General features: G+C 35.7%; 2 protein-coding genes across 3 annotated transcripts; one reads left to right on the forward strand and one right to left on the reverse strand.

The window, feature by feature from the left end:
* Positions 1 to 4,149: 4,149 nt before the first annotated feature.
* Positions 4,150 to 15,475, forward strand: LOC114308476 (putative sugar phosphate/phosphate translocator At1g48230). Its single transcript, XM_028254096.2, has 10 exons — positions 4,150 to 4,428; positions 6,298 to 6,602; positions 8,096 to 8,203; positions 13,026 to 13,057; positions 13,169 to 13,219; positions 13,494 to 13,555; positions 13,652 to 13,913; positions 14,457 to 14,722; positions 14,802 to 14,896; positions 15,023 to 15,475. Exons 2-10 carry the CDS (start codon positions 6,510 to 6,512, stop codon positions 15,206 to 15,208), a joined length of 1,155 nt encoding a protein of 384 aa, XP_028109897.2. The 5' UTR covers positions 4,150 to 4,428; positions 6,298 to 6,509; the 3' UTR covers positions 15,209 to 15,475.
* Positions 15,476 to 16,038: 563 nt separating this feature from the next.
* Positions 16,039 to 25,922, reverse strand: NPSN13 (Putative plant snare 13). 2 transcript variants are annotated; one of them, XR_003645574.2, is made up of 10 exons: positions 25,341 to 25,909; positions 24,165 to 24,257; positions 23,323 to 23,416; positions 22,055 to 22,092; positions 20,733 to 20,830; positions 17,611 to 17,690; positions 17,442 to 17,498; positions 17,264 to 17,348; positions 17,098 to 17,172; positions 16,039 to 16,435 (listed from the first exon to the last, which is right to left on the reverse strand). XR_003645574.2 is itself a non-coding variant. In XM_028254179.2 (10 exons), exons 1-10 carry the CDS (start codon positions 25,418 to 25,420, stop codon positions 16,358 to 16,360), a joined length of 786 nt encoding a protein of 261 aa, XP_028109980.1. In that variant the 5' UTR covers positions 25,421 to 25,922; the 3' UTR covers positions 16,039 to 16,357. The 2 variants fall into 2 exon arrangements, 1 of the variants encoding a protein (XP_028109980.1); XM_028254179.2 differs by having other exon boundaries at positions 17,256 to 17,348; positions 25,341 to 25,922.
* Positions 25,923 to 27,242: the final 1,320 nt, after the last annotated feature.

The raw sequence follows: 27,242 nt of genomic DNA on the forward strand, positions 1-27,242 counted from the left end.
GTGGGCAAACTTTGAGTGGATTTTTAAGTCTTGAGTTTGGAACTTGGTGTAAACCTCAAGGGGCACCCAAGTTTTGTAAGGGGGAAGTTTTGGGCTAGATCCATTGGACCAAAAATAAACATGCGTGTTGCCGCTGTTCGTCGGGCTAGGGTTGGGCGTGGGTATATGGTGTGAGGTTGGGTTGGACTTGTCCAACCCAATACCTATTTTTTTGGGCAAAAAAGATTTGAATTTAATTTTATTTTTGGTAAAATAAAATTTGTCCAGAATTCGAAATTAATTCCGAAATTTGTCCAGTTTTCCCTCCACCCCACACAAGTCTATATTTGGCCAATATAAATCGGACAGATTCAAATTTGTTTAAATTTCAAACCCAAATAGTTCATATCTGTTGAAACATTACCTTACCTGTTCAAATTCAAACCATACCTGTTAGATTCAAATCTGTGCAACCACCTTTACATCTATAAATAGGCAGTCCCTCACTTGGTTTTTTCACTCAATTTTCGTCCCAAATTCTGCCTGCCCTCTCTGCATTTTGCTGTATTTATTTTTCTGTGAGAAAGAGTGTAAACGTAAAGTGTATTCGTTATGCAAATAATTTGTAGTGTTGCTATTATTTGCAGTTAAACATTTTATCCTGAGAGATAGACATCCACAATCTGAAAGCACCGTGGAGAAGACAAATCTATCTTAAGGACACGGTGTTAAACACTGGACTTGATCAATAAAATTTGTTCAACAAATTAATATGGTAAGAAATTAATTTACTTTCTGTTTTATTATTTTTTCTGTTTCAAATTTTGATTTTATTTTTGTAATAAAATAAAATTTTGTTTTTATTTATTTATTTTATATTCTGGTTTGATTTTTGTAATCAAACAATCTCTCTTATTTTCTTTATTTCTTTAGTTTGTTGTTAAGTAGACAAACATAATTTATCCATAATACAGTGAAGTTTCTCCAATAAAATGTAGGATACATAAATTTACCAATGCAACACTAATCTCATTGGAGTTGTTGTCATCATCCTCCATTCACTACAACAAAAGCACATTTTAGTGACACCATACTAGTGACATCTTCTTAAAAAATGTCACAAAAAGAATATTTGGTGGCATTTTTTAGAAAAATGTCATAGAGCCACAAACAAACAAGGCTCTAGTGGCATTTCAATTAAAAAAAGTGCCACTTCACTACAACAAAAATGTCACTATAACAAATTTACACTTTAGTGACACTACACAAGTGGCATGTTTTTAGAAAATGCCACAAAAATAAAAATTGGCATTAAATGTTTTGAAAAAATGCCACAGAACCACAAACATATAAGGCTCTAGTAGCATTTCAATAAAGAAATGTCACGTCAATTTTATGACATTTTATAAAATAATGACACAAAAAATTATGTTCGTGATATTTACTAACAAATACCACTAAACTTTAGTAGCAATGGCATTTTTTAAAAAATGCCAGGACATTAAACAGGTGCAAATTTTTTTTTTATGGCACTTAGGTGAAAAGTGTCATAAATAAATATTTTATAGCATTTTGAGAAATGCCACTAAGCCAAAAACTTTCCAAGCTTATAATGGCATTTTTGAAAAAATAAAAAATGTCAATATATTTTCTAAATTTTTAAAATGCAGTAAATGATTATAAATAAATAAATTAAACTCAATATACACTACAGGTAAAAGAACATTCGGCGACTAAATTTCCTGACCAAAAAAAATTTGGTTGCTGAAAGTATAGCTTTCAGTAACCAAAACAGCATTTGTAGTCAAAAGTAATGCTTTTTGGGGACTAAAACAATTTTAGTAGCCAAAAGTCTACAATTGGCGACTAAAACTAAGTTTGGTCGCTGATTATATGGGTTTTACCGACTAAAAAAATTTTAGTAGCAAAAAATAAAGTTTTTTGGTGACTAAAAAAATTTTAGTAGCCAAAAGTCTACAATTGGTGACGAAAAAATAAGTTTAGTTGCAAAAAGTGGTCATTTTTAGAACAGGAGAACTAAAATCCTAAGGCGGGAATTAAATTTTTTGGCGACCAAAATTTTGGTAGCTGAAAGTGCATCTTCGACCACCAAATCCGACTTTGGTCAGCAAAAGTTAAGTTTTTTAGCAACTAAAAAACAATTAGTTGCCAAAACTATAGAATTGGCGACTAAAAAATATTTTTAGTCGCCAAAAGTGATCTTTTTTTATTTTGCTAGTAAATAGTTTATTTTACATAAATTATGTTCAATAAAATAATTATATTTATACATATGCTTTTATATTAGTATGGATGTATGTACTATATAAATAATATATGTTGCATATATAATCATGTGGTGCTATAAAGATATAGTGTGAACAGTGTGATGTGGGAGGTTGGCAGTTCGAGTCTCCGCAAGAGCGGATCAAATTGTTCTACAACGAATTATCGTCATAAATGACACTTGATAACGTCAAATAGTGCCTACCATGACATTAAAGTGTCACTGAAAAGTTTTAGCCTTGATGGTGTAATGACACTTATAAGTGTCACTAACTCTTTTCTTAATGGCGCTTGATAGTACCATGACATCAAAATGTCATTGAAAGTTTTTAGCCATGATGGTGTAGTGGCACTTGCAAGTATTTACCGTGGCATGGATACAAATGGCACTTGTTCAAAATGCCACAAGACTAAAAAATGTTATTAAATCAATAATTTTGTGACACTTTCAAATGCTACTAAACTAAGAAAATGTTGTAGTGATTACTCTATAAGTAGCAACGAATAGTGAAAATGACCAGAGATGTAGAAACTCAGAGTCTGTAATGGGATTGTTTGCAACATTAATTGATTTGAAATACCGAATACATTTGAAACTACCGAACAAAATGTTAACTAATTAAACAGTTTCAAATGTTTTTTTATTAGAGATGAATCCGTGAGTTTAGAATGGTGATGAAGAAGAATACAATTAGGATTTAGATTGGTAAGGAATATGTATAGATGGGAATAGATGTGGATGTACAATATTGTAGAATAGATGTGGATGTACAATATTGTAGAGTATCATTTTAATTATTTTCATTTGGTGGGTAGACGTTCCATTAAAAGTTGTCTTTTAACATAATTTTATTTCAATATATAATTGTAATAAAAAAAAAGTAAAATATAGGGGTCCAAAAAAATTAATTAAGTGCTAATAACAGCACTCAATATATAATATTAATTATATTCAAACTAATTTCCTTCAAACACATGTATAATTAATATTTTTACAAACATTATTAATATAAAAATATATATAAATATATATGTTTGATGAATATATATATATATATATATATTAAATTATAAAAATATTTTAAATAAATGTATTTTATTTATTTTTAAATTATAAAAATATTTATAAAATAATTATGATATCACAATTCAATTCTAATTTAACTCGATAGTTAAACCAATAATTCATTCATCCAATCTCTTTTTCGATTCACTCATTTAGTGATATGATTTTTAAAACATTTAGAGTGTGTTTGGTTTGTGTTTTTATATAAATTTTCAAAAAAAAAAAAATAAAGAGAAAATTTAGAAATTTTTTTTGGTTTGTTTAGTTGTATATTTTGAAAATAATTTTAGAGTTTGAGATAATTTAATATTTTGTTGTAGTTGAGTGCCATTTTGGGAACTTTGGAAAAAACCCACGCTTTGATCATTTTCCAAAAACGCAAGTGGCCAAAAACGCAACAAAATTGATTTGGGAAGTTATAAAAACGAAAGTGTGAAATTACAAATTGGGGCCTATGACAAAAAAATAAAAAAAATAAATTTCTTATGTTGGGTAAGGGTATTTTAGTCATTTTAATTTGATTTGACACTATAAATAAATATTAAACTAAAAAGTCAAAAGCCAACTTTTTACCAACTTCTCAAATCACTTTCCAAAAAGCTAAAAAGCTTGATAAAAAGTCAAAAGTCAACTTTTTATCAACTTTTCAAAATAACTCTTAATATGTGTGAGAGAAAAAATGATTGAGAAGGAGAGAGTAGAGAGAAAAAATAATTGATTAGCACATAAGAAAGTAAGAAAAAAGTAATTTTTTTAACAGATTTCTAACCAAACAAAACTTTAATTTTTTTTTTCAAGACTTAAACCAAACTCATTCACTCACAATCCCACATTGATGCTACTCCTCATCAGTTCTCACACTACTACTCTACTCTACATTACACTACTGTCTTATTCTTCAAAACACACTACTGACACTCACTCACTGCTCTTTCTCTTTCTTTTCATTATATATATATATATATCTATACGACAACAGAGCTTCTCCTTCTCTCTCTCTCTCTCTGTTCGGTGTTAAAAGAAAAGGAGTGGGGGGGATCTCTTTCAAGTACGCAATCGGTTGGACGGTTCGTCTTCAGATTTGGAGTTGGTTTTAGGTAAAAATCCAGTTCAATCTTCCTTCAAATATTGCTTTTTCTACTTGGATTTTATTTCTAACCTTTTTTTTTAAAAAGAAATTTTTTTTTATGCTCTTCTTGGGCAAAGCCACATTGGTTTCAATCTGTTTCAGTTCAGTACCTAATTTTTTGCCATTTTAGTGGGATCTGCTCTGGTACTATATATATATATATATATATAATATGAATGTGTGTATCTGGGAGCTGAGTTCCATTGATTGGTTGGGGCGCTTGATGCCTGCAGTTCTAACCCTAGATGAAAAATGCAACCTGTCCCCTGTCTGTATGTGTGTCTGTATATATAGATGCAATTTTTTATTTTATTTTATTATTTATTAGATGCAAATTGCTGCCTGGTTGCCTTTTAAGTGATACTCTCTCAATTATCACCAGTAATAACCTCATCGTGTGAAAGCAAGCACAATGTGAGAGAGGCTGATCATATGAGTTGTAATGCAAGTTAAGGGACATTAATAAATCTTAAAGGCATTTCATGTGGATTAGTTTGTTTTGTGCATACACCATATACACTTCTAGCATTTGGTTATAATATAATCAACATATCACTTTGAGGCATTACCACCCAAGACCACTTTCGGCATAACTAAAACCCACCATTTTGGAGCATAACAAAACATCACTTTGGATCGTAACCAAAGTTGACCCAACTTTGTTTTACCATAGCTGCACCACATCCCATCACCACTTCAAGTCATAACCAACACTACTTTGTTTGCAGCCAATACCACATTGGAGCATAACTTGCACATGATGCACGCTCTTTTAAGGAGTGTGTAACATTAACATTAACATAGACTTGGCCATTCTTAAGAGATTGCTTGAATTCCCCTGCCAGAAGTTACTAATATGAAACAACAAAGTAATTGATCTCATCGGGCTATGGAGTATATACGAGGATAGTAGAAAATGCAACCTAAAGACAGTTTATTAGGTGACATCATTTGCAACATGCTAGTCATTAGCTCTTCCATTTACCTCAATTCAAACCCTTGAAACGTTCCATTGGCAGCATCACCACAGCCACATTCATCTCAAAGTAGAACAATCATATTAATGTGTTTAGCCTCCTGCCCGAAGGTGACGTTGCCAGGGAGGTGATCTCTGTCTTGTTTCACAACCACCCAGTTATATCAGAACTCTGGAGAATACAAAAGCAGTTATGTGGAACTTTACTTTACTCTATGTAGTTTTGTTTTTGTTAGAGGTTCCTTTGTCCAAGGTTTGCTATAAAGGAATTCTTGACATGATTGGAATCAATATTCAGGGATACTTACAAGGAAAAGAAAAAGAAAAAAAAAAGAAAGAAGCAAAAATGGAAAACAAATATCCACGGTCATATATGGATACTATTTGCTGATAAAAAAAATACATGGGTACCTAATTTCTGTCTGTACTTGAATCTTGTGGCAACCAAAAGAATCACTTCTGGAGTTTGAGTTCATGTCATACATTTGGTTTTGTTTTATGTATCTGCCTCCTAGATCTATTATTAGGACCTCTGGCTTCGGCAGTAGAAATTTATGATTCAAGGCTGATACTCTTTTATTTATTTATTTATTTATTTTTTCCAGCTCCTGATTGAATTTCCATTTATATTTGAAATTTCAAATGGTGCCTTTGCTTTGTCTTCAAAGCTGGCTTCTCATGCGCAGTCATAAATACAAAATTTGTCCTTGAATTTCCTTTTATTAATAGTCTTGTACATTTTCTGCACACGTTGTGATTATGAAATTACTCTGCAACTTTGATAGTCTTGTATTTTTACCAGGTGATGTTATGGATATATTGTTCATGTGATCTGTATTTTCTGGTTTGTGTCCATTGCAGATATCTGAAGTCTGGCCACAGCTGCTTAAATTGTCAATATAAAGATTATAAACAGTCCTGGAGATGAATTCCAACTCTGGATTTAGATAACTGTACTGAATGTGCGGTTAGATATGCCTGGAATCATCTTATATTTTGTTTCAGGTGGAAGACTCACTTTTCAGATTGTTTAGAGCCAAGGATAGAGTAGCATCACCTTGTGAAAGAAAAGGATGGGGAAAATGATCAATAAATCACTTCTCTTGACCTATCTGTACTTACTAATCTACATTATTCTTTCATCTGGAGTTATATTGTATAACAAGGTAATGAAAATTAATGGTTGATTTGCATATCTCAGCATCTTTACCTATTTTGCTGTTCTTTTGGGGGGTAAGAGCATCTCCAACGGTGAATCAGATTTTTCACCAAATTTGAGTTAAAAATGACCCATTTTATCAAATTTGATACCACTCGCTCCAACGGTGCACTTTCATCAAATTTGTGCCGGGGACAACCGGTTGGTCGACCGGTTAAGCGATTTTTTTTTTTTTTTTTTTTGAACTTTTTGAACCTTTTAGTGGTCGACCGGTTAGGCAAAAAATATATATATATATATATTTTTTTACTGTTTGAACCTTTTCTTCGAACCGTTTGAACCTTTAGGCGGTCGACCGGTTGGTCAACCGGCCAGGCAACCGGTTGGTTGACCGGTTGGTCTCTCCCAACGGTTAGGAACAGTGAGGAACAGTGATTTGGTAAAATGCTTCGCCTGTTCTCATTTTGGTAAAAGATTTGCTGAATTCTGGATTTGATATCGATTTGGTGCAACCGTTGGAGCTCAAAAAAGTGGCTTTTTCACCAAATTTTGAATTTGATATCAGGTTTGATGAACCGTTGGAGATGGTCTAAGCATATCTCAACATCTTTATTCACAACACAATCAACATATAAATTTGTATTCTCTATTACTGGATCAGAATTGATTTACTTTGCTTTCAAAATTGCATGGAGGAGGATATTTTGGTCCATATATTGTTTTTTCAACAGCTTTTGAAATCCTAGAGTATAGTATCATACAAGCTCATACATGTGTGAAATGATGTGTTGACTCATCACTGGCAAGATGTATTCTCATGCTGAAACTTTGCCAATAGCTTTAAACACACACAAAGTTTTATTGTTTTCTACCTTTTTTCCCTCTGCACATACTGCAGTACAACTTATAAAATCTGGAAGATCATATATAGAAGAACTTGTTCATCCACAATTCTAAGTCCAGATTTTCCTTGAATGAAGTTGAAGTTACCATTAATATCAATATGCTTGTCACATGATTAGACCATTGTACATATATGTGTGTATATTACATAACCCTGCTGTTCAAATTTTAAAAGTATATTAAGTTACAATATTTGATAAATTAGAGAGAAAATGCTTTGGAGTCTCCTCCATCCTTTACTCCTTTTCTCTAGCATTTAGAATAATCTGCTCTTTGGTTAAAGACCCCAACTACTGTGAGATTTCAGCAATATACTCCAGTTTTATGGATGTGAATACATGATAAGATTTAGGTCAAGACTTAAGACCATACAGTCTTCATGTTCTTAACTGCTACTGCTTATGCTTGAAGTAAATTGCTCTCAAGCATCTAAAAACAAGGAATGCTTGGCCCTTGTTGGGCTTGACTGGTTCCTTCAAGAACTGTGGGGCCTTAATTTGGTATCTTATTGTATTGCAGTGGTTTACATAGCTAAGCTGAAACTTGAACTGTTGTCCCCCTATTTGTTTTTAATGTTAAAAATGTGTATACTTGCAGTGGGTTCTTTCTCCAAAGTACTTCAATTTCCCGTTTCCAATAACACTGACAATGATTCATATGGGATTTTCTGGAGTAGTAGCATTCTTTCTTGTTCGTGTTTTCAAGGTATGGCTTCCCAAATAACACTAGTAGGTTTACATAGCTTAGCTGAAACTTGAACATACTTGCAATTTGTTTACCAACTGAGTTGCAAATAGATTATTATATCTGCATTTCAACTGTATCCTCTTTTAGTCTTTTAAAGAGGTACCTGTCACTTTAGTTTCTATGTCTGTTGATTTATTCTTTAACAGTATGGGACATTGAAACTTTCAATCAAGCTTAAACTTTCTCATGAGTGCTTAAAGTTGTCAATAATGAATCAGAAATGCAGAGCTTTATAAAGTGATGCTCTTGTTTTTGATTTTATGGATTGAATTTTGTTTCTTCTGTTGCATATCAAATTCAGCAGTTTGAAATAAACAGGAAAATTATTAAAACACATTTTAATTTTGTTTTAGGTAACACTAGTGGGTGGTTGATCATCACTCTTCAATGGCAATATATATCAGGTGGCTTTGAATGATAAGTGTAACTGCCAGAAATGTGTGGCTCAAACATGTTGAGCATAAAAACTAATTTGGTTGAAGTGGGGTTATTGAGATTTAAAAAATGAAGCATAAAGTGAGTCTGAATGGGAACTAGGAGTGCGTGTCTAGTAACCAGGAAGTGCAAAAACACAGTCATGTAGAGTGGAGTAGGAAGTGTTACATCTGAGATTCATGCTGGAGTTACAATAGAGAATTGCTTTAAAATGAATGTTTTTTCAGAATAGAAGCATTTATTGGGTTTGGGTGCAACATTGGAGGAAATCATTTGAGATTGTTTGTCATTTTTCAACAAAGAAACAATGTCAGCACCAGTAAGTAGTGATATATGGCTAAAGATTCAAATGTAGTTGCTAACAAAGGAAGGCAGTGGGTTAAGGTGGTAGTTTTGAGGAAAATCTTGATGCTGATGCCAATGCTTGGTAAAAGCTTTGGCTAACAAGTGTGCAACCATTAATATAAGTTGATGGCAACCCCTTTGCAAGTCCGATTTTCCTGCAAAATTAGCTACTTCAGTTCATTTACATTTGCCTTGTCCTAAATTTCATTTCCATCAATGATAATTCTAATTTAAACCTTTGCAGATATTGTTCTTTTTTTTTTTTTTTTTAAGGTACAAATTCTGATATGCAAATTCTCAAAAGATATGAATAAAAACCTACTAGCTTAAAATTTAATTTCTTAAACAAATACTACTTTCGTAATCAATGGTTTGACAAACTCATTTATGTTGTCTATGTACTCGTTGTATTCTTGCATATAGTTCATTACACAATAAGAATCAGTTCTGGCTGATGTACAACTGGTTGCTTCATCAAGCCAAGCTCACATACCTTTTGCCTTATATTCTGAATAAACACAATTTGTGTTAAAACCTACCATCACCTACTCCACCTACTACACCTACCACCACCTACTACCACCTACTACACACCTACCACTACCACCTACTACCACCTACTCCACTACATCTCCTATATAAGGAGCCCCTCACCATTTGTAATTTACAACATACATCAATCAATAATACATCAATTTTAACATGGTATCAGAGCCAGGTTAAGCACTTAGTATTTTTCGCTTCACCGGCGGGCGGCAACCTCGCCTTGGCCGCCCGCCGGACCTCAACCTAATCCGTTAGAATTTTCTACACATACCTTCAAATTGCTTCACCACCTCGCCGAAACAAACCCAAAATCCCTCTGGGACATTTCGTTGAACACCATGTCTGCAACAATGATGGACATGACACACACACAGAGATGAGCACTCTTGTTCTTCAACAAAGACCCAGCTCTTTTCTTCTTCAACGAAGCTCCAAAGCTGCCGAACCAAAGGCCACACAAGCCATTGCCGTCGGCCTTCGTGAACGTCACTGTTGATGCCGACCACGCCGCCCTCTCAACGCGTCGTTGGTCGGTCTAGCCAGAAATTTCTTAGACTGATTTGGCTCTCGAAATCCCAATGAATCCGCCTGCTGCCCCTGGTGCTACAAATATTAGCTATGATGACCTAATGAGTTCCCAGTACAAGGACGCCAATCATTTGATCTCTCTACAGCAGAATGAGAACTCAGCCATGTGGATCCACGGGCCTGGTTCCAGAACGATGTCAGCCGTTCCAGCCAGCACATATTACAGCTTCCAGGGACAGACTCAGTCCTCGTTGCCCTCCTCGACTCCCATTACACCGAGCTCGCCGAGCTCGTTGAGAAAGCCCTTCTCTTACAAACCCTCGAAGCCACAGTAAACAACCACAACATCACCATCTTCGCACCCACAAACGGAGCTCTTGAGATTTGTCTGCCGCCTCCTTTACAGTCTGCTCAAATCGATTTTTTAATTCCCGACATTTGTGCTTTCCCTCTCAAATTCCTCACTATCCCTTTAATCTCTCTCTCTCACCCTTCATCATCACATTCCTTATTGCATTATGCTGTCACCTCGTGGGCTTGTTCCCACCACACCATTATAATATATTATAATATGCAATATCACCTCACAGATTCACACACTATCACTGATTTTTCCACCATTACTTTATTTTTTTATCTTTTCTTTTTGAACATTACACCATCGCCCTGACATCCTCCACTCAAAAAAAAAAAAAAAAAAAAAAAAAATTCTCTTTTCTTTATCTATTTTTTTTTATTCTTATTATTATTATTAAACAAAATATACAAAAACAACTACCAAACCCATTGCAGGTTTTCACAAAACTGTGGGCCATGAAACCTTTTTTCCTTATTATATCTTTACAAAAAAAAAAAAATCATCATCTCTCCTCCGTTTGATTTCCAACTCCATTATTTTTATTTATTTTCTCCATCCAACTTTCTTTATTTCCCCCATCTTTCATTTTTGATTTCAAATATATTTTTATTATTTTTTCTTTATTTTTCTTTCACATTATTTTTAATCTTTTTCCAATTCCATTCATACCATATAGTTTTGCACACCAAACCATATTTTATTCATCTCAGGGATCCACCCCGATCACAATTTTACACACACCAAAACAAAAAAAAAAAAAAAAAAACAAAACAAAAAAAACAAAAAAACAAAACAACAACAACAACAACAACAAACCACCACACAACAGCTTTGTTTTCTTTTCTGCAGCCGGCCACCAATCGACCTCACTTCTTCGCCTATTCCGCCGGTCTTTTCTTCTTGCCTCCGTCCTGGGCGGCCCTTGACGGTGTTGCCTCCGTGTTTCCCACTCCACTGGGCACGATCACTCCACCCTGCTCCTCCACTACAGCATATGGCGGACCTCCAAATCGGAACATCACGGTGGCCTTCCGCTTCAGCTCCTTATTTTCCGCCTTTAGCACACTTATCTCTGCTTGCGCATCCTTATACATGCGTTGGAGCAGAGTCAGTTGGGCGTTTAATTGCTGCACCTCATTTGTCCTACTCTGCAGCCGGTGCGACAGGTTTGTGGCCGCCGTCATGGTCTCCACACATGATTTCAAAGTATACTGATTGGCCTTAATATCCGTTTGCCCTGCCATTCTTTGCTCCACAGACCGCATAGGAAAGTTCAACGGAGCAAAACCAGAGGCGCTTGGTTGAGGTTCACTGGCCACCGCACCAGTTATCTCTCTTGTTGACTCGTTGAGGTCGGGAAAGAGAGTGAGCAGACCACGGGACGAAGAGGCCATATTCTGGGTAGCTGAACGGGAAGACGAGGCCATGTTATTGGTTGCTGAGTGTTTCAGAGAAGGGTTGGTTACAGAGTGTTTACAGAGTGTTTCAAGATTTGCAGCTCTTAGCGACAAGCTCTCAGAGAACGAAGAGGTTTCAACTGGTTTGTTATGCTTCCAAGCCTCAGCCTCCGCTTCGGTTTATAAAGACCATGATGAAGAGGCAGACACGCGCATCATGCGCCTCTCGGTGCTCGCCGACAACTTGGGCGCGCCTTTTGATGGCACGTCTTTTGATAGCACGCCTTTTTATGGATTGGGCACGCCTTTTTATGGCACGCCTTTTGAAAGATTGGGCACACCTTTTGAGGGTGCGACTTTTACAACGGTCCGACATGACCCCATAAACTGTCCCGACATTTGATTCCGGTTAGCTTTTCCAAGGGTCCGACAAGACTCTGTAAACTGTCCCGACATTGATTCCAGTTAGCTCCTTCATGGGTCCGACAAGACTCAGTAAATTGTCCCGACATTGATTCCGGTTAGCTCCTTCATGGGTCCGACAAGACTCTGTAAACTGTCCCGACATTGATTCCGATTAGTTTCTACAAGGGTCCAGCAAGACTCTGTAAACTGTCACAACAACTGTCACAACATTGTCTGCTACAACGGTCCGACATGACCCCATAAACTGTCTTCTACATCGGTCCGACACGAGCCAGTGTCTTCTACATCGGTCTGCCATAACCATACAGTCTTCTACAACGGTCTGACACGACCATACAGTGTCTCCTATCCATTTTTTATTTTTCAGATTATTTTCTTGTTTTGTTACTCTCTCCAAACTCAAGTTGGTTAGTTCCTATCCTCCTTGAGTTTGCGGGGGGCTGTTAAAACCTACCATCACCTACTCCACCTACTACACCTACCACCACCTACTACCACCTACTACACACCTACCACTACCACCTACTACCACCTACTCCATTACATCTCCTATATAAGGAGCCCCTTACCATTTGTAATTTACAACATATATCAATCAATAATACATCAATTTTAACAATTTGCCTTAAGAATTTTGTAGCTCCTTCTTAGTACTTAATATTACTACTCCTTTTACTTTAATATTATTGTGTTATTTGGCTATTTTCATTTTAACCCTTTTTTTTTTCTTCTAATGTATCTGCAGGTTGTCTCTCCTGTTAAAATGACATTTGAAATGTAAGAGATCTAGTTTCACATTTTAAGTGATTACTTCCTAGTTCTCTTTTCATTTTTCCAACTCTCTTTTCCTTGAATTTGTTTTTAATTTTCTTTATTGGGTAATTGCAGATATGCAACATGTGTGATTCCCATAAGTGCCTTCTTTGCTTCAAGTCTGTGGTAAGCTATCAATTTGTGGCAAAATCATTTGATGGGTTGCAATATTATGTTATAGTTCTTTTTGTGTGGGTATATGCTGTGTTTCTCGCTGGTGTTCAATCATATATTAGAAAGGGAAAATGTTAACATGTAATTAATGGTAGTTCTCGTGAATGATTTTTGGTAATATTAGAATTTCCATTTGTTGTACCAATGAAGGCCATTTTGAGGGCCATGCTTTATACTCATGTTTAGAAGAATAAGATTTGTTGCCTAATTGCACTTCTTTCCACAGGTTTGGTAACACTGCATACTTGCATATCTCTGTAGCCTTCATCCAGATGCTCAAAGCCCTAAGTATGTGCAAATTAATTGCAAATCTTTTCCTCAATTTCATAACAATGGTCTCTTATCTTATGAAAAGTTTGCTTACTTAAATATTCTGGATGTCAGTGCCGGTGGCAACATTTGTCATGGCTGTTTTATGTGGCACTGACAAATTAAGGTGGGACGTGTTCTTGAACATGGTGCTGGTCAGTGTTGGAGTTGTCGTTTCCTCATATGGGGAAATTCATTTTAATGTAGTTGGCACAGTTTACCAGGTTACGGGCATCTTTGCAGAGGCTCTGAGGCTGGTTTTGACTCAAGTCCTCCTGCAAAAGAAGGGCTTGACTCTGAATCCAATTACCAGCTTATATTACATAGCTCCATGCAGGTATCCAATTATATGCTCTTGGACATTTGTCTGTATTTTTATTTGTTAGATAAGCATCACTCTGTAGTTTACTGAATTTGATTAACAAAATGTTAGAAGGATGAACCATCATATAAATATTAAATTTGATCTGGGACATTGTAATTTCTAGGCTGCTGGTGAGATGGGCGTTGTCTCTGATGCCCATTAATTACTAGAGTCCTAGAATCTTAACTTTTGTGTAAATTATTGATTACCTGATCAATTTGTCACTAAACACTAATTATGAATGTTTGATTTTCAATTTCTTTTCAATATAAAACAACGTATGGTTGGTCTTTCATTCTTTACTTTGATTCAACTGAGTTTCTTTTTTCCTTATTACTTGAGCACCGGAGGCATGAATTTCATTAGCTAATAAAGCAAATGTGTAATAGTTTTGCCATGTTCTTGTTTGTAGCAAACCTTTGTGTACTAGGTACACCCAGCTTGTTAGTACGTCATTTAGTTGGTGTTTACAGTAGTACAATTCTTGCTTTTTCACTCTCAATTTTCCTTGTGCAGTTTCATGTTTCTATTTGTACCTTGGTTTTTCCTCGAGAATCCCGGGATGGAAGTTTCACAGATCCAGTTCAATTTCTGGATCTTTTTCTCCAACGCTATCTGTGCTTTAGCATTGAACTTCTCTATTTTCTTAGTGATCGGTAGAACTGGAGCAGTTACCATTCGAGTTGCTGGTGTTCTGAAAGATTGGATACTGATAGCCCTTTCAACTGTTGTATTTCCGGAGTCAACCATTACTGGGCTGAATATTATTGGCTATGCAATTGGTATATTTCTATATTTTAATCACAATCACATTTTTGTACAGTTTTAACTTTGAAATATTAATATATCTGTTTTCTGCAGCACTATGTGGTGTTGTGATGTACAACTACTTGAAGGTGAAGGATGTTCGCTCATCTCAGCTTCCCGCTGATAGCATTCCAGAAAGAATCACAAAGGTCAGCTTTTCTTGCATTCTATATATGATATAGGTTAGTGCTCTAATTTGAAGTAAGTTGACAGACACCATCTCCTTTCTCAAGTTAAGGTTTGGTTTTTTTTTCTTTTGTTGTCGTTGAATACAGGACTGGAAGAGTGAGAAGTCCTCTGACATACTTAGATCAGATAGCAGCAATGATAACAATAGAGGAAGTAGTGGAGGGAATAATTCTGGCTCTGATCTACTAAATGTAGATGAAGAGGTACCTCTAATTCCTTTGTCAAGGTTATCTCATATTGGACGAACACAGCTTAGCAGCCATGGTGTGTAACTGTGGTGGATCTAATGTAGATTAACATCAGAGAAACTTTTCCTTGTGAGAGAGAGAGAGAGAGAGGCGCAAGTGTATACTTATGTCCTATTAGATTGTGTAGAAATCTTTTTTTTTTAATTTTTTTTTTTTTTTGTGGGAAATAACTGTCGCGCAGAAATCTAAGGTCAATATTTCATGATATGCTTAACAGGCTTTCTGACTGCCGGTAGTGTCTTGGATGAACACGATAACTATAATATATTCACGGCTTTGATCTTGATCTAACTCCGGATTTTATTCTGTTGTATTTTATTTTGGTTTTTAGGTAAATTTTGAGTTAAAAACGCTTTTGATTGATTGGGTATTGTTTGATAATCGAAAGCCAGCAGGTATCCAAGGCAGTGCTTGAGCATTCCTATACCTCAAACAGACTCCTGGAAAACTGATGAAAAGACATGCTATTTGATCTTTTGAAGAAGTATCTCTTAAATTTCCAATGTACATACTTTTTTTTAGTTAAAATGAACCTGTCTTGGTTGCACATTTTATGCCAAATAAAACTAGCACAAATTTTGGCAGAGAATGCACCCGAAAATGAAAAGTGTGGTATCACAATTTTATGCCCCTAGCACTGCTGTTTTCTATTGCTTGACATAAAAGTGTTGCCAGAAATTTTCTATTGAAGAGGTCAGTGGGGATTGCAGTGAAAAGGCAGACAACTCTGAAAAAAACAAAGACCAGTAAAAACAACTAAAGAGAGGGAGAGAACACATGCACTTTTAAAATCATGGCAATACTGACAACTCCATTGACACCCCATATATGATCAGAACAGATACTCAGTTTCATGGTAGAAATCAAGTATATTACCTCTTTCTGGCATTACAAAAGGTTTACAGAAAGAACCGACGCATTCCCAAAAAAAAAAAAAAATGCAAAAAGGTTAATTGTATGAACAAACCTCACATATGATTTACATATAAAGGAAGTCACAAACATGATATGCACATCTCATGCAAGAATGGATTAATGTGGAAAACCACAAATGACCACAACCAACGGAACTTTCATCTTCTTTCCCATCATCTCCACCCACAACGTGAAGCATGACTTGATGGAATAACTACCCCCATTTCAGATGATGAATTCACTTGAAACTTTCCCCAGCTATAACAATCTCCTAGTGGGAGCTGGAGGAGCCAATCCAGGGATGTCCCTGATGCTTTTGTTGTTGGGATTCACAATCTGAAAGTTTAAGAATTATAGTTAAGACTAAAAATTGAAATGAAACATATTAAACTGGCAATAATATAGGTGGCATGGTGCAGTGAACTAGGTGGAAATATGCAAAAGAGCTCCTGAGATAGTTAATGCACTCAAACATTATGCACAAGTTGACCACTAATTGAGCACTATTAAGTACACACCCATACATAGGTAAGTGGTGTGGAACCCTCCCATAGTTTGTTCAAAGCTTAGCAATATCCCAACAATTTGACAAAAATTACCATCCTTCCTGTTAACATGGGCATGCTATTTAATGACTAAATTAAAAATGCCTTGCAACTTCAAATTCTGTCTGATTTGAACATTTACTTATCCATGTCTATATGTGTGTGTATAGAAGCTTGCCCACAAAGAGCAAAGAAAGAAAACCTCATAGAACCAACCAAAGATCCTAGGACTTGCCACAAATATTCCCCAATCACAATTCATATTTTCACCTTAGCATGACTATATACACTTAGAAAGAAACTTCATGGTTCACTTCCATTTTTCCTTTTTTTTTCCTCCTCTTATTTTTGTATTTCTATTTTCTGGGGCCTTTGTCCACTTAGAAAATGACAAGGTAGTTAAATTAACAAGACAAAATCGAGGGCAACAAGTGGAAGAATTGGAGAAAATACCTTAACAATAATTATAGCAACCACACCACAGACAATGAGAAACAGGAAAAGCATGATGCATTTATCTGTAGCCACCTGGAAAACATTTGCAATTTAGTCGGTGAACAAGAATAATAATATTGAATAAAGTTGAAGTTATGGGCAAACAACAGGCCAACCTGCCTACCAATCTCCTTCACAAGCTGGGAGGCTTTCTTGATAGAGAACTGAATTGTGTCCAGCTCGTTAACAATCCGACCCATTTGTTCAGTCTGCACAATTCAGGATTTGAGAGAGAACAAAAATTAGACACAGAAACAGAGCATGGTCAACAAAAATAGAGATGGTTGGCGATCCATACTCACTTGACCCTTCAATGTAACGGCAGTTTGGGTTCCCACTTCAATAGTTTGTTCAACAACCTATGGGTCAATCTCAAGTTTAGAACACAATTTTTTTACTTAGATTTTATAGGCAAAGTCACTTCATGACAATATTTAAGCAAATAACATGTTTTAAAGTTAAACTGCTCACCTGTTTGGAGCGTTCGATTGCTTGATCAGTCTCATTCATTGTCTTCATCCCAGCATTAATAAGCTCCTGGTTTGACATTGCTACAAGACAATCCATGAAAATGAGAAACAGTGCCACATTCTAAGTTATATCTATATGCTTTGAAGAAACAAAAAGAAGGGGGAAAAGAAAAAAGAGAAAAAAAAGTAAACTACTTCCATAGGAAAATGCCAAAATTTGGGAAAAGAATAAGGTAATATAGGAGAAACTAGAAAATAAATGCTTAAAATATTAAGAAAATAAATGAAACAAACACAAGAACAATTTAAAATCAGGCAGAATCCCACTAAAGCAAAAGCTGATTTTTTATTTTATTTTTAAAGAACACTAAAAATGAGTATTAAAAAATTCAAAAGGTATTTTTCAAAGAATCAAAACATTCTTCCACCAAGTTTGGGGTTTTAAGTACCAACAACCATCCATCACTTCTTGCAGAATGAGAAAAGACCGACTATTTATCATGTTGATAAAATCACAAAATTCAACATTACGTTAAATACATATGAACTTAAGGTTTAAGTTGGTAACGAGGTAGCCCATTCTTATTGGGTAACATTTCAAAAAAGAAAAAACGAGAGGAAAAAGTATAACTCTGAAATTGCAAAACTTGACTATAAATCACATAATGCTTCACGTACAAGTCTAATATGATTCTACCACCAATGAGTTCTTAATAGCAGATGATCTCAAAGCTAGTATTATATGAATTTGAAGTTTATAGAACCTAAGGATTGCTCTTCTATGCAGGAAATGAAACAACAATAGAAGCAAAAAAGGCACACTATGGTGCTGTTTGGTGTAGCTGTTAAAATGGATTATAGATTATAGCTTAACAGATTATAGATTATGACTTTAATCAGAAGCTGTTAATCTGTTTGGTATAGCTGTTGGATTATAGATTTAAGTTGCTGAGTAGTGTTTGTTAAATAAGCTGTAAAGTAGCTTTTTCAATTAATTTTTATTTTTTATTATTCACTATTCACTATTTGTCTACATTTTTCATAAAAAATAATAATAATATTTAATAGTCCATTTAGGTCTTTTTCTATTTTTAAAAAAATAAAAAATAAAAAAATCTAAGAGTATAACCGTGAATTACCATGTCCACAGCAGAAGCTGATAATCAGAAACAAGGGGTGAGCAGCTTCTCAGAATCAGCTTTTTTGGCTTAAAATAAGTTGTTAGAATCAGAAGCTGTTTGAAATAAGTTTAACCAAACAGTCCAAAATAACTTTTTAAAAGCCAGAAGCCATAAGTTGGCTTAAAAAAGCTCCACCAAACACCCCCTATGAAGCACAGACACCTCTCCGGAGGCAATGTATAGGTGTCGGACATGTGTCGGACACAGACACACGTCGGACACGTGTCCGACACTCTACCTAATGCGTCCTCTTTTTTTTTTTTGAATTTTTGCAGCCTGACACTCTTTTGGACACTCTTGGACATGTTGAAAACAGAGAACCTGTTTGACTCTCTCTCTCTCTCCCTCTCTCTCTCCCTCTGTTCGGTGCTCTCTGTACATCATCGAACAAATTCATCTTCTTCAATTCTCTCTCTCCCTCTGTTCTTCGTTTCTTTCGTATCTGTCTCTCTGTTCATCTCTCTTGTTCGCTCTCTTTCAGTTTTTGTTTGACTCTCTCTCTCTCCCCTCTTCGTGTTATTGTCTCTCTCTCCCAAGGTTTTAAAAAACGGTCACAACTGTTACGTAACACCGTTACATAACGGTTGTGGTGGTTATCGCCACCCGTTATGGCCGCTTTTGCAGTGTGATTGAGATTCACAGGTGTGTCTGCCGTAGCGGTCATAACGGTGCCTAATAGCCGTAACGGCCTATTACGCACCATTACGTAACGGTTCCGAACTCTTCTTTTGAAAAAACACACAAAAAAAAATTGAAAATGGAGGAAGAGGGATAGAGAGAGAGAAGGGAAGATAAAAAGGAAAGATGGAAGAACAAGAGATAGAGAGAGAAGAGGGAAGATGAAAAACAAGTTATTGATTTATTGAAGCTGTAAAACCTATGCTATTCTATTTAGCTGCTATCACTCAACCATTTTGTTTGTTTGTTTATGTCTATCTATATATTGTTTGAAAACAATAACAATAATAATGATAATAATAATAATAATAATAATAATAATAATAATAAGTGTGCTTATTATCTATTTGGTTTGATTAAAATATATATATATATATATATATATAAATATTTAGGCTTTTATTTATTCTCTTACTTTTGTCATTATTTATCTTATATATAATAGTTAGTGATTGATTTTTTATATAATATAAAGTCATTAATTATTAAAATAAAATGTAAAAAACTCAGTTTATAGTAATTTTAAAATATGAAATATATTGGATCATACTTAAAAATTTACAAAAATTGATAAATATTTATTTTAAAACCCAATAAATATGATTATGAAAAAAAAATATGCGCATCGATAAGTTTTTTTTTCAAATTGTGCGAAAAATAAAAAAATTCACAGTTCCAGTTACCGCAACCGTTACGCTACGGCCTTTACACCCTGCAACCGTAACCGTAACCGCACCACCTCCACCGTCACCGCCACCGTTACGGCGACTGCAACCGCTTTTTAGAACCTTGCTCTCTCCCTATTTTATTCTTTATTTTTTTTTCTTTTTTTTACTTTTTTGCACTTAGTAATAAAAAAAACACCTTTTTTCCCCCTCTTTTATTTTTTTTTCTATATTTTTTAATATTCTTGTTTGCTAAACATTAACGTATAGAATAAATTATTTTTATTTGTAGAAAAAAATTGGGAATGATATTTGATATTAAAGTAAATAAATAAATAATATATATTTTTTAATTTTACATACAATAAATAAAAAAAATTTATATATATTGAGCGTGCACCATTTTTAAAAAATTTGCATGTCCACGTGTACGTGTCGTGTCCCATGTCCATGCTTCAAAGAAGGCACATATCATATGACAGGCATTCAATAACAACAGAAACGAGAATCATGAAACGTGTTGGCAGCTTTTGGTTTTCCAAATAACTCACGCACAACAAATTGTTCAGTTGCAGAAACAAAGAAAATCCTGATCTCACCTGATGCCATTTGGACATTATCATCAGCGGTAGGATCACTAACGCCTGCTCCCATATCGAAGAGTTCAACCCTCTTATTGCCAAGGCTGCTCATATACCTGCCATACCAACAAATAGGATAAATTATCAGCTTCAAGATGAAGATGGGTAAAACACGTAATATGGAAACGTCGCAGATGATGCTAAGGATGTAAAATCACTCACAAAGATGGTGCATTGCCACTTAGATTACTCAAAGAATAAGCACCATCTAATTGGTATTGTACCACAACCCAGATGCTTGTTATCATGGTTCCACTTCTAAATGGATATTGTGGAGTTTTTTTTACCAAATCCAGGTTATTTTAAAACTTAATTCCCAAACCCAAGCATTGCCTCAAATTATTCCCAAGCTCAGGTATTTTTGACATTGTGTTTTCAAAACATGACTTTGCTTCCTCAGCTCCATTTAAGTCATTATTCCATCCCACAATGACATTTAGCTATTTTCCACATTATGTCAATGAAGTCGTGTATTGGTTTCACGACTTTGTTCCATTCTCGCAGCCTCTCTCCTTGATTACATAACCATTTTCCTTGACAATAAAGTAACACAATGGCCATGCTATCATTTCTCACAACAGGGCAAAGATAACACTATTACTTCAAGCCAATAAGCATGGAATTCACTAGTATTCAATCTTCATGAATCAACCAGAAAATTTAAATCAGAACAGCACCATTGCCAATCAGTAAATTTCAGCAGAATAACTTACGTGTCTATCATGTGCTAGATGAGTTATCAACAAATCAATAACCTTACAAAATGTCAAAAATTAAAATCTACAACAAAAAAAGATATATATATATATATATATAGAGAGAGAGAGAGAGAAAGAGATTTGAGTCTTTTATATCTTCTTTTCCTTGGCCTTAAAATATTTGGCTAAATTATAACTGCAACCCTGAAATAATTTCCAAACTTCAATGAGTCAACCATAATATCATTCAAAAACGACCACTGGACTTCAGAACACAAGCATTGAGTAAAAGGCATTATTTGATAGGCAGCACAAATTTGTGATCTAATAGGAAAATAAATTGAAGGGTTAATTACATCAAGACCCCATTAGCTATTAGCGAATTTCACTTTGCCCCCTCATCTATGAACCAGGGCAATTTTTAAATCACTTTCGCCACCTCCAAAGGGATGTATTTATACAGTTTTCATAGTTGAGGGGGTCAATATGTCCGGGTTCATAGATGAGGTGGGCAATGTGATATTCACTAATAGTTGAGGGGGTCATCATGTAATTAACCCTATATTAAACAAACGAACTCACGTTTTTCTCAAGGCCACATATGAATTCAGCTCTTTGATCTGCAAGAAAAAATAGAAGAGATGGTCACAAACAGAAACTCAGAACAATTTCAGACAAGTGTGGAAATATGGATGTATGTGCATTAGGGTGCACGTAGTGTGTGTGTGTGTGTGTGAGAGAGAGAGAGAGCTCTTCACTGATAGGCAATAAAACCAAGTGTTCTTGGTCATGCAGGCTATGCAACAACTGTTTTCTTGTTGGATAATAGGTCACTATTCTGAACCTTAGGAACAGGGCAGGACTTTTTCTAAATGGCTAAGAAGCGAGATCAAATTTCCCGTCAAGTATTATAAATAATCAGTTAACAGAATGGACCTGAAAGCAGATGACTGGATCCTTTGAAGTAAAATGATTTAAAGTGTTAGATTTAAAGCTGATGCAAAAAGTGCCCGATACAACTAATTACCTAGATAAAAGACCAAAATATATCACATGTCAAGCAGCTTAAACGTATGTAGCATTAAATTTGTTAAAACTAAAAGTAGATCAGACTCTCAAAAACATTTAGACATTGCAAAAGTACATATTAATGGTCAAGTGCTGTGCATTAATGATCAAATATTGCATCTACTTGGAATTCCAGTATGAGGACAAAACAGCATCATATACTATTTTCAGAATCAATGGCAATCCAGGACAGCTAGACATACATTGAACACAATCATCAAAAGAGTTGTTGAAAAATGGAAATCTTTGCATAGAGATTGGATGGAAACTTGCACGATACAAACTAAAGGAGATCTCAAATTACAATACTTACGAGTACAACTTGGGTGGGACCAACCTAGCCCGACCCGCAAATTTTCAAGCTTGGGCAGTGTAAATTTGAATTAGGTCCGAGCTAGGGCTAAATTTTACTAATAGCACCAAAAAAATCCAAAATTTTAATTATAAACAACATAGCCCAAATTTTGTGTGTAACCTAAGCCTAAACCAAGCTCAATAAATTATGAGCTTGGGTTGCGCATGGGCTGCGCACTTCAGGTTTGGAGGTTAGGACTGAGCAACTCTATTCACAATTCGGGTCGGGCCTAGACAAGCCCTCAGCCTGACCAAACCCGTCCAAATTGCACCCTAGCAGTTTCCTGTTGGGATTAAAAAATATGTAACAATTTAGTTGGACCCAAATTTCCAACATATTGAAGTTGTACACATACATGTGTGTTCACAATTCATGTGCACGCTCAAATTGTATAATTCGGAAATGTAATGGCCTCCCACAAACTTACCATGGATTGCTTCTCATCATTAAGTTGCTTGTTAACCTCAGGAGGATTTCTACTTTCCTCATCTTTAATTTCACGATCAAACTCTTTGATTAATCTGCAAACAATACCCAACATGTAAAATTGATCCACAAAATGCAATAGAATAAAAAATCTACACAACTTTCATCCAAAAGGTATTAATTTACAAAATAACAAGTAGACAAAACCAAGCACTCACGATTGGTAAGATTAATTCCCAAACAACGTCATTCATTTCTACACTATTACAATCTTTTAAGACTAACACACTAAATTGTTAATACATTATTGTATGCCAAAGACCAAGTTGTCTTTATTGATAGAACAGGAATTTCTTAAGAGCCACAATCACTATTGAGCTCACAGCTCATAGTCTAGCACTGCAGAGAGTCATTAAGAGTTTTTGTAGAGTATAGAGTGTTTGATGCATTAATTTCCCATTTCTATGTTTTCCCTTCTCTTGGGATCAAAACTCAGGCCTCGTTTGGAAACAGGCTAATTTAGTAACTTTTTGGCTATTTAGCTAAAATATGAGCTAAAAAAAACTAGTATGTTTGGGATGATTTTTTGGCTAATTACGAAAAGATGTGCAAAAAGTAGAGAGAAAAGAGAATCTTTGACTTTTTGGTATGGGTTGTTGGCTTTTTGGCTAATTTAGTAACTTTTTGACTTTTTGGCTAAAACAGAGCCTTCCCAAATGAGGCCTCAAAAGTTATGGTCCAAGAGAAAAATAATAAATGTCATTATTGCATATTTCAAAACCAATGCATGCAAATACAAGTATAGAATAGTGAAAAGATAGTAGAAGATGACACATGCCATACCTTTTACATTCCCTCATCCTCCCTGTAAGTTCCTCCAGCTGTTTACTTTGTCTATTGGAGTCTTTAATCTTATCCAGCTTCTGGAAGCCATTTCTGAATACACGCAGGTAACAATCATTGTCATCATAACGAGCTCAGTCTTGTAAGTTGTAATGTATCTGGCCGCTAGCTAACTTATAAAAGACTCAATGAAATTAAGTGGCCAAAAAGGAAAAGAAAATAGATGGAAAGTAAGCTCTAAAGAATAATGACAAGTTCCAAAAAGGAATTATTTCTGCTAATATGGACAACAATTAAAACTCGTGAGTTTCCTATAATAATAACACAAGCTCTTACCCTAACCTTGGAAAGGCACCAAAGTAGATCCAAAATAGAATAACCCATTCAACCTCGGAACGAGTTCTGATCCTAAATGATTGAATGTTTGATTGACAAACAAAAGCAATCCTGGGTTCAATTTATCCATCGGATTTAACTCCCAAGAGAAAGCTTACCACGATGTTGATACACTCCTTCCTTCCTTATCAATCCCGTTTGAAAAAATAATCTAGATGTGTCTGATAAACAAACCCTACACTACACACCCCTATCCAGCATTGACAGTCAATTAGAGAGAGAGAGAGAGAGAGCTACATATATGCTTACCCTACATTTGGTTGCTGAGGAAGAAGAAGAAGAAGAAGAAGAAGAAGAAGAAGAAGAAGAAGAAGTAGTAGTAGTTTTAATCTACTAATAATTGGGTGTCTCTCGTACATGGAAAATACAACCCAAATAACCAAATAATTGCATTAAGCTGGGGATTTATTTATTTATTTATTTATTGTCATAATCAAGTCCTAAATGTGGGCAACTGAACATATTTTTATTTTTAAATATAAAAGGAAGGGAAGATTAATACTAGTTCAAAATTACAAAAAAAAAAACCACTTTTCCAGGGAAACCAGAAAGGAATTTGATCTCGTAACTTATCAAACACGAATGCAATAATTATAAATCTCCAGTCCAGGAAAAAGTTGAAATAACACAAATCAAACAACTAGTAGTTGCTTTGAGAACGCAATGTGTATTGTAGGTGTGTGTGTGTGTGTGTGTGTGTGTGTGTATTTAAGTGTATATAGTTGTTACATATATGTAGTATAGAATGAGAGAGAGAGAGAGAGAGAGAAAGGGACATACGCGAGAGCTCGAAAGTTGTCACGAATTTCGCCGTGGATCTGCTCCAACTGGGGGCTCATCTGCAACTCCATGTTTGCCATTTTGTGTTTCTTCGCGTGTCAGAAGAACTCAAAGAAGAAAATTCCCACCTGCAAATCGAATCCAAATACCCTACCTGCTTCCAACTTCACCACATTATTATTGTTCGAATGCTCCAAACCAAACCCAACCCAACCCAACAAATTAAATCAAAAATCCCCAAATTAATATTAAGTCTGAGCTGTCGCTGAAAAATATGATTGATTCATTGCTACCTCTTGACCCAGCAAGCAGCGTAAACCACCCAAACAAACCCTAACCGTACAACTAGATAAACGTAATTCAAAATTTAAAAACACACCGCAAAACCCAAATACACTGATAGAAACATGGATTAGCTTTAGGGCTCTCCACACAAACACACACACACAATATACACTACAAAAAGGAATGCGTGTTGTAATAATGAAGGAATGGAAAGACAGACAGAGAATCGCTGTTGTTGGCTACTAAAATAAGGACAATTACAGGCTGCCCCATTTTCAATGCACTCTGCCTTTCTTTATTTCAAAAATGTTAGAAAAATTTTATCAAATGTCTCGTATAGGCGTGGGACACACATTGTGTGGGTTCCACACCCACGCAATGTTTTTTCTAAAAGCAATAAAATGTTTCGTATGTTTTTTATTTTTTTATAATTATTTTGGGAGTTTTTTTTTTGATAAATTCACTTTCTAAGAGTTTTATTCCATCAAATTCATATTCTTTTTTACTATTCCATTAGGTCATATTTAAGATAAGAAGACCAAAATATCATTTTCATCTACTTATGTTCCATTTAGTTCACATTATTTTCTTACGTTTTAGTAAATCCTATAGACGACATAATTACCAAAATACCCCTAATGTGAATGTTCACGCCGTCAGTGTGAATGTTCATATTGTCAATGTGTAGGGGCTCGGCTCATGTCGATTCTCATCGGTGCCCGAAAAAATTCGAGTCGGGCCGGGGCAGGCTCGGTCCGTTAATAATGTGAATATTCACATTGATATGTTAACATTCACATTAATAGGAGTGTGAAATTGGCCCGGGTTCCGTGGCGGCGCGAAACCCGCCCGTGGCCCATGAACAGCCCGGGGTGGGTCCGGTCCGGTCCGTTGACAATGTGAATATTCACATTGACATGTTAACATTCACATTGATAAGAGTACAAAATTGGCCCGCGGCCCATGGGCGGCCAAAAGCCCACCCGTGGCCCGGGGCCGGCCCGACCCGTTGACAATGTGAATATTCACATTGACATGTTAACATTCACATTGATAGGAGTGTAAAATTAGCCCACGCCTCGTGGCTGCCCAAAACCCACCCATGGCTCGTGCGCGGCCCGGGGCAGGCCCGGCCCGGCCTGTTGACAATGTAAATATTCACATTGACATGTTAACATTCACATTGATAAGAGTATAAAATTGGCCAGCGGCCCAGGGTGGGCCCGACCCGGCCCGTTGATAATGTGAATATTCATATTGGCATGTTAACATTCACATTGATAAGAGTGTAAAATTTGCTCGCAGCCCGTGGACGGCCCGAAGCCCGACAGCAGCCAAGGCGGGCTTGGCCTGACCCATGACAATGTGAATATTCACGTTGACATGTGTAACATTAACATTGATAGAAGTGTAAAATTTGTCCTCTGCCCGAAGCTTGCCCGCGGCCCGGGGTAGGCCCGACCCGGCCCGTTGACAATGTGAATATTCACATTGACATGTTACACATGCACATTGATAGGAATGTAGAATTAGCCCGCGACCCGTGGGCTGCCCGAAGCCTACCTACGGCCCGGGGCAGGCTCGTTTGGGTCTGGGCCCGAGCATGTCCGAGACCCT

Source organism: Camellia sinensis, chromosome 6, assembly GCF_055761805.1.
Source record: "Camellia sinensis isolate YWXY chromosome 6, ASM5576180v1, whole genome shotgun sequence".
In the NCBI taxonomy this organism is placed as follows: Eukaryota; Viridiplantae; Streptophyta; class Magnoliopsida; order Ericales; family Theaceae; genus Camellia; species Camellia sinensis.

Bases quoted from the DNA above. Each gene is read 5' to 3' on its own strand.
- LOC114308476 (XM_028254096.2), top strand. From the start codon at position 6,510: ATGGGGAAAATGATCAATAAATCACTTCTCTTGACCTATCTGTACTTA. The intron at 8,204-13,025 runs GTATGGCTTCCC...ATGTATCTGCAG, and splicing joins TTCTTGTTCGTGTTTTCAAG to GTTGTCTCTCCTGTTAAAAT. The intron at 13,556-13,651 runs GTATGTGCAAAT...TCTGGATGTCAG, and splicing joins CCAGATGCTCAAAGCCCTAA to TGCCGGTGGCAACATTTGTC.
- NPSN13 (XM_028254179.2), bottom strand. From the start codon at position 25,420: ATGGCAAACATGGAGTTGCAGATGAGCCCCCAGTTGGAGCAGATCCAC. The intron at 20,831-22,054 runs GTGAGTTCGTTT...TTGGTATGGCAG, and splicing joins TATGTGGCCTTGAGAAAAAC to GTATATGAGCAGCCTTGGCA. The intron at 17,173-17,255 runs GTTGGCCTGTTG...AATGTTTTCCAG, and splicing joins TGAAGGAGATTGGTAGGCAG to GTGGCTACAGATAAATGCAT.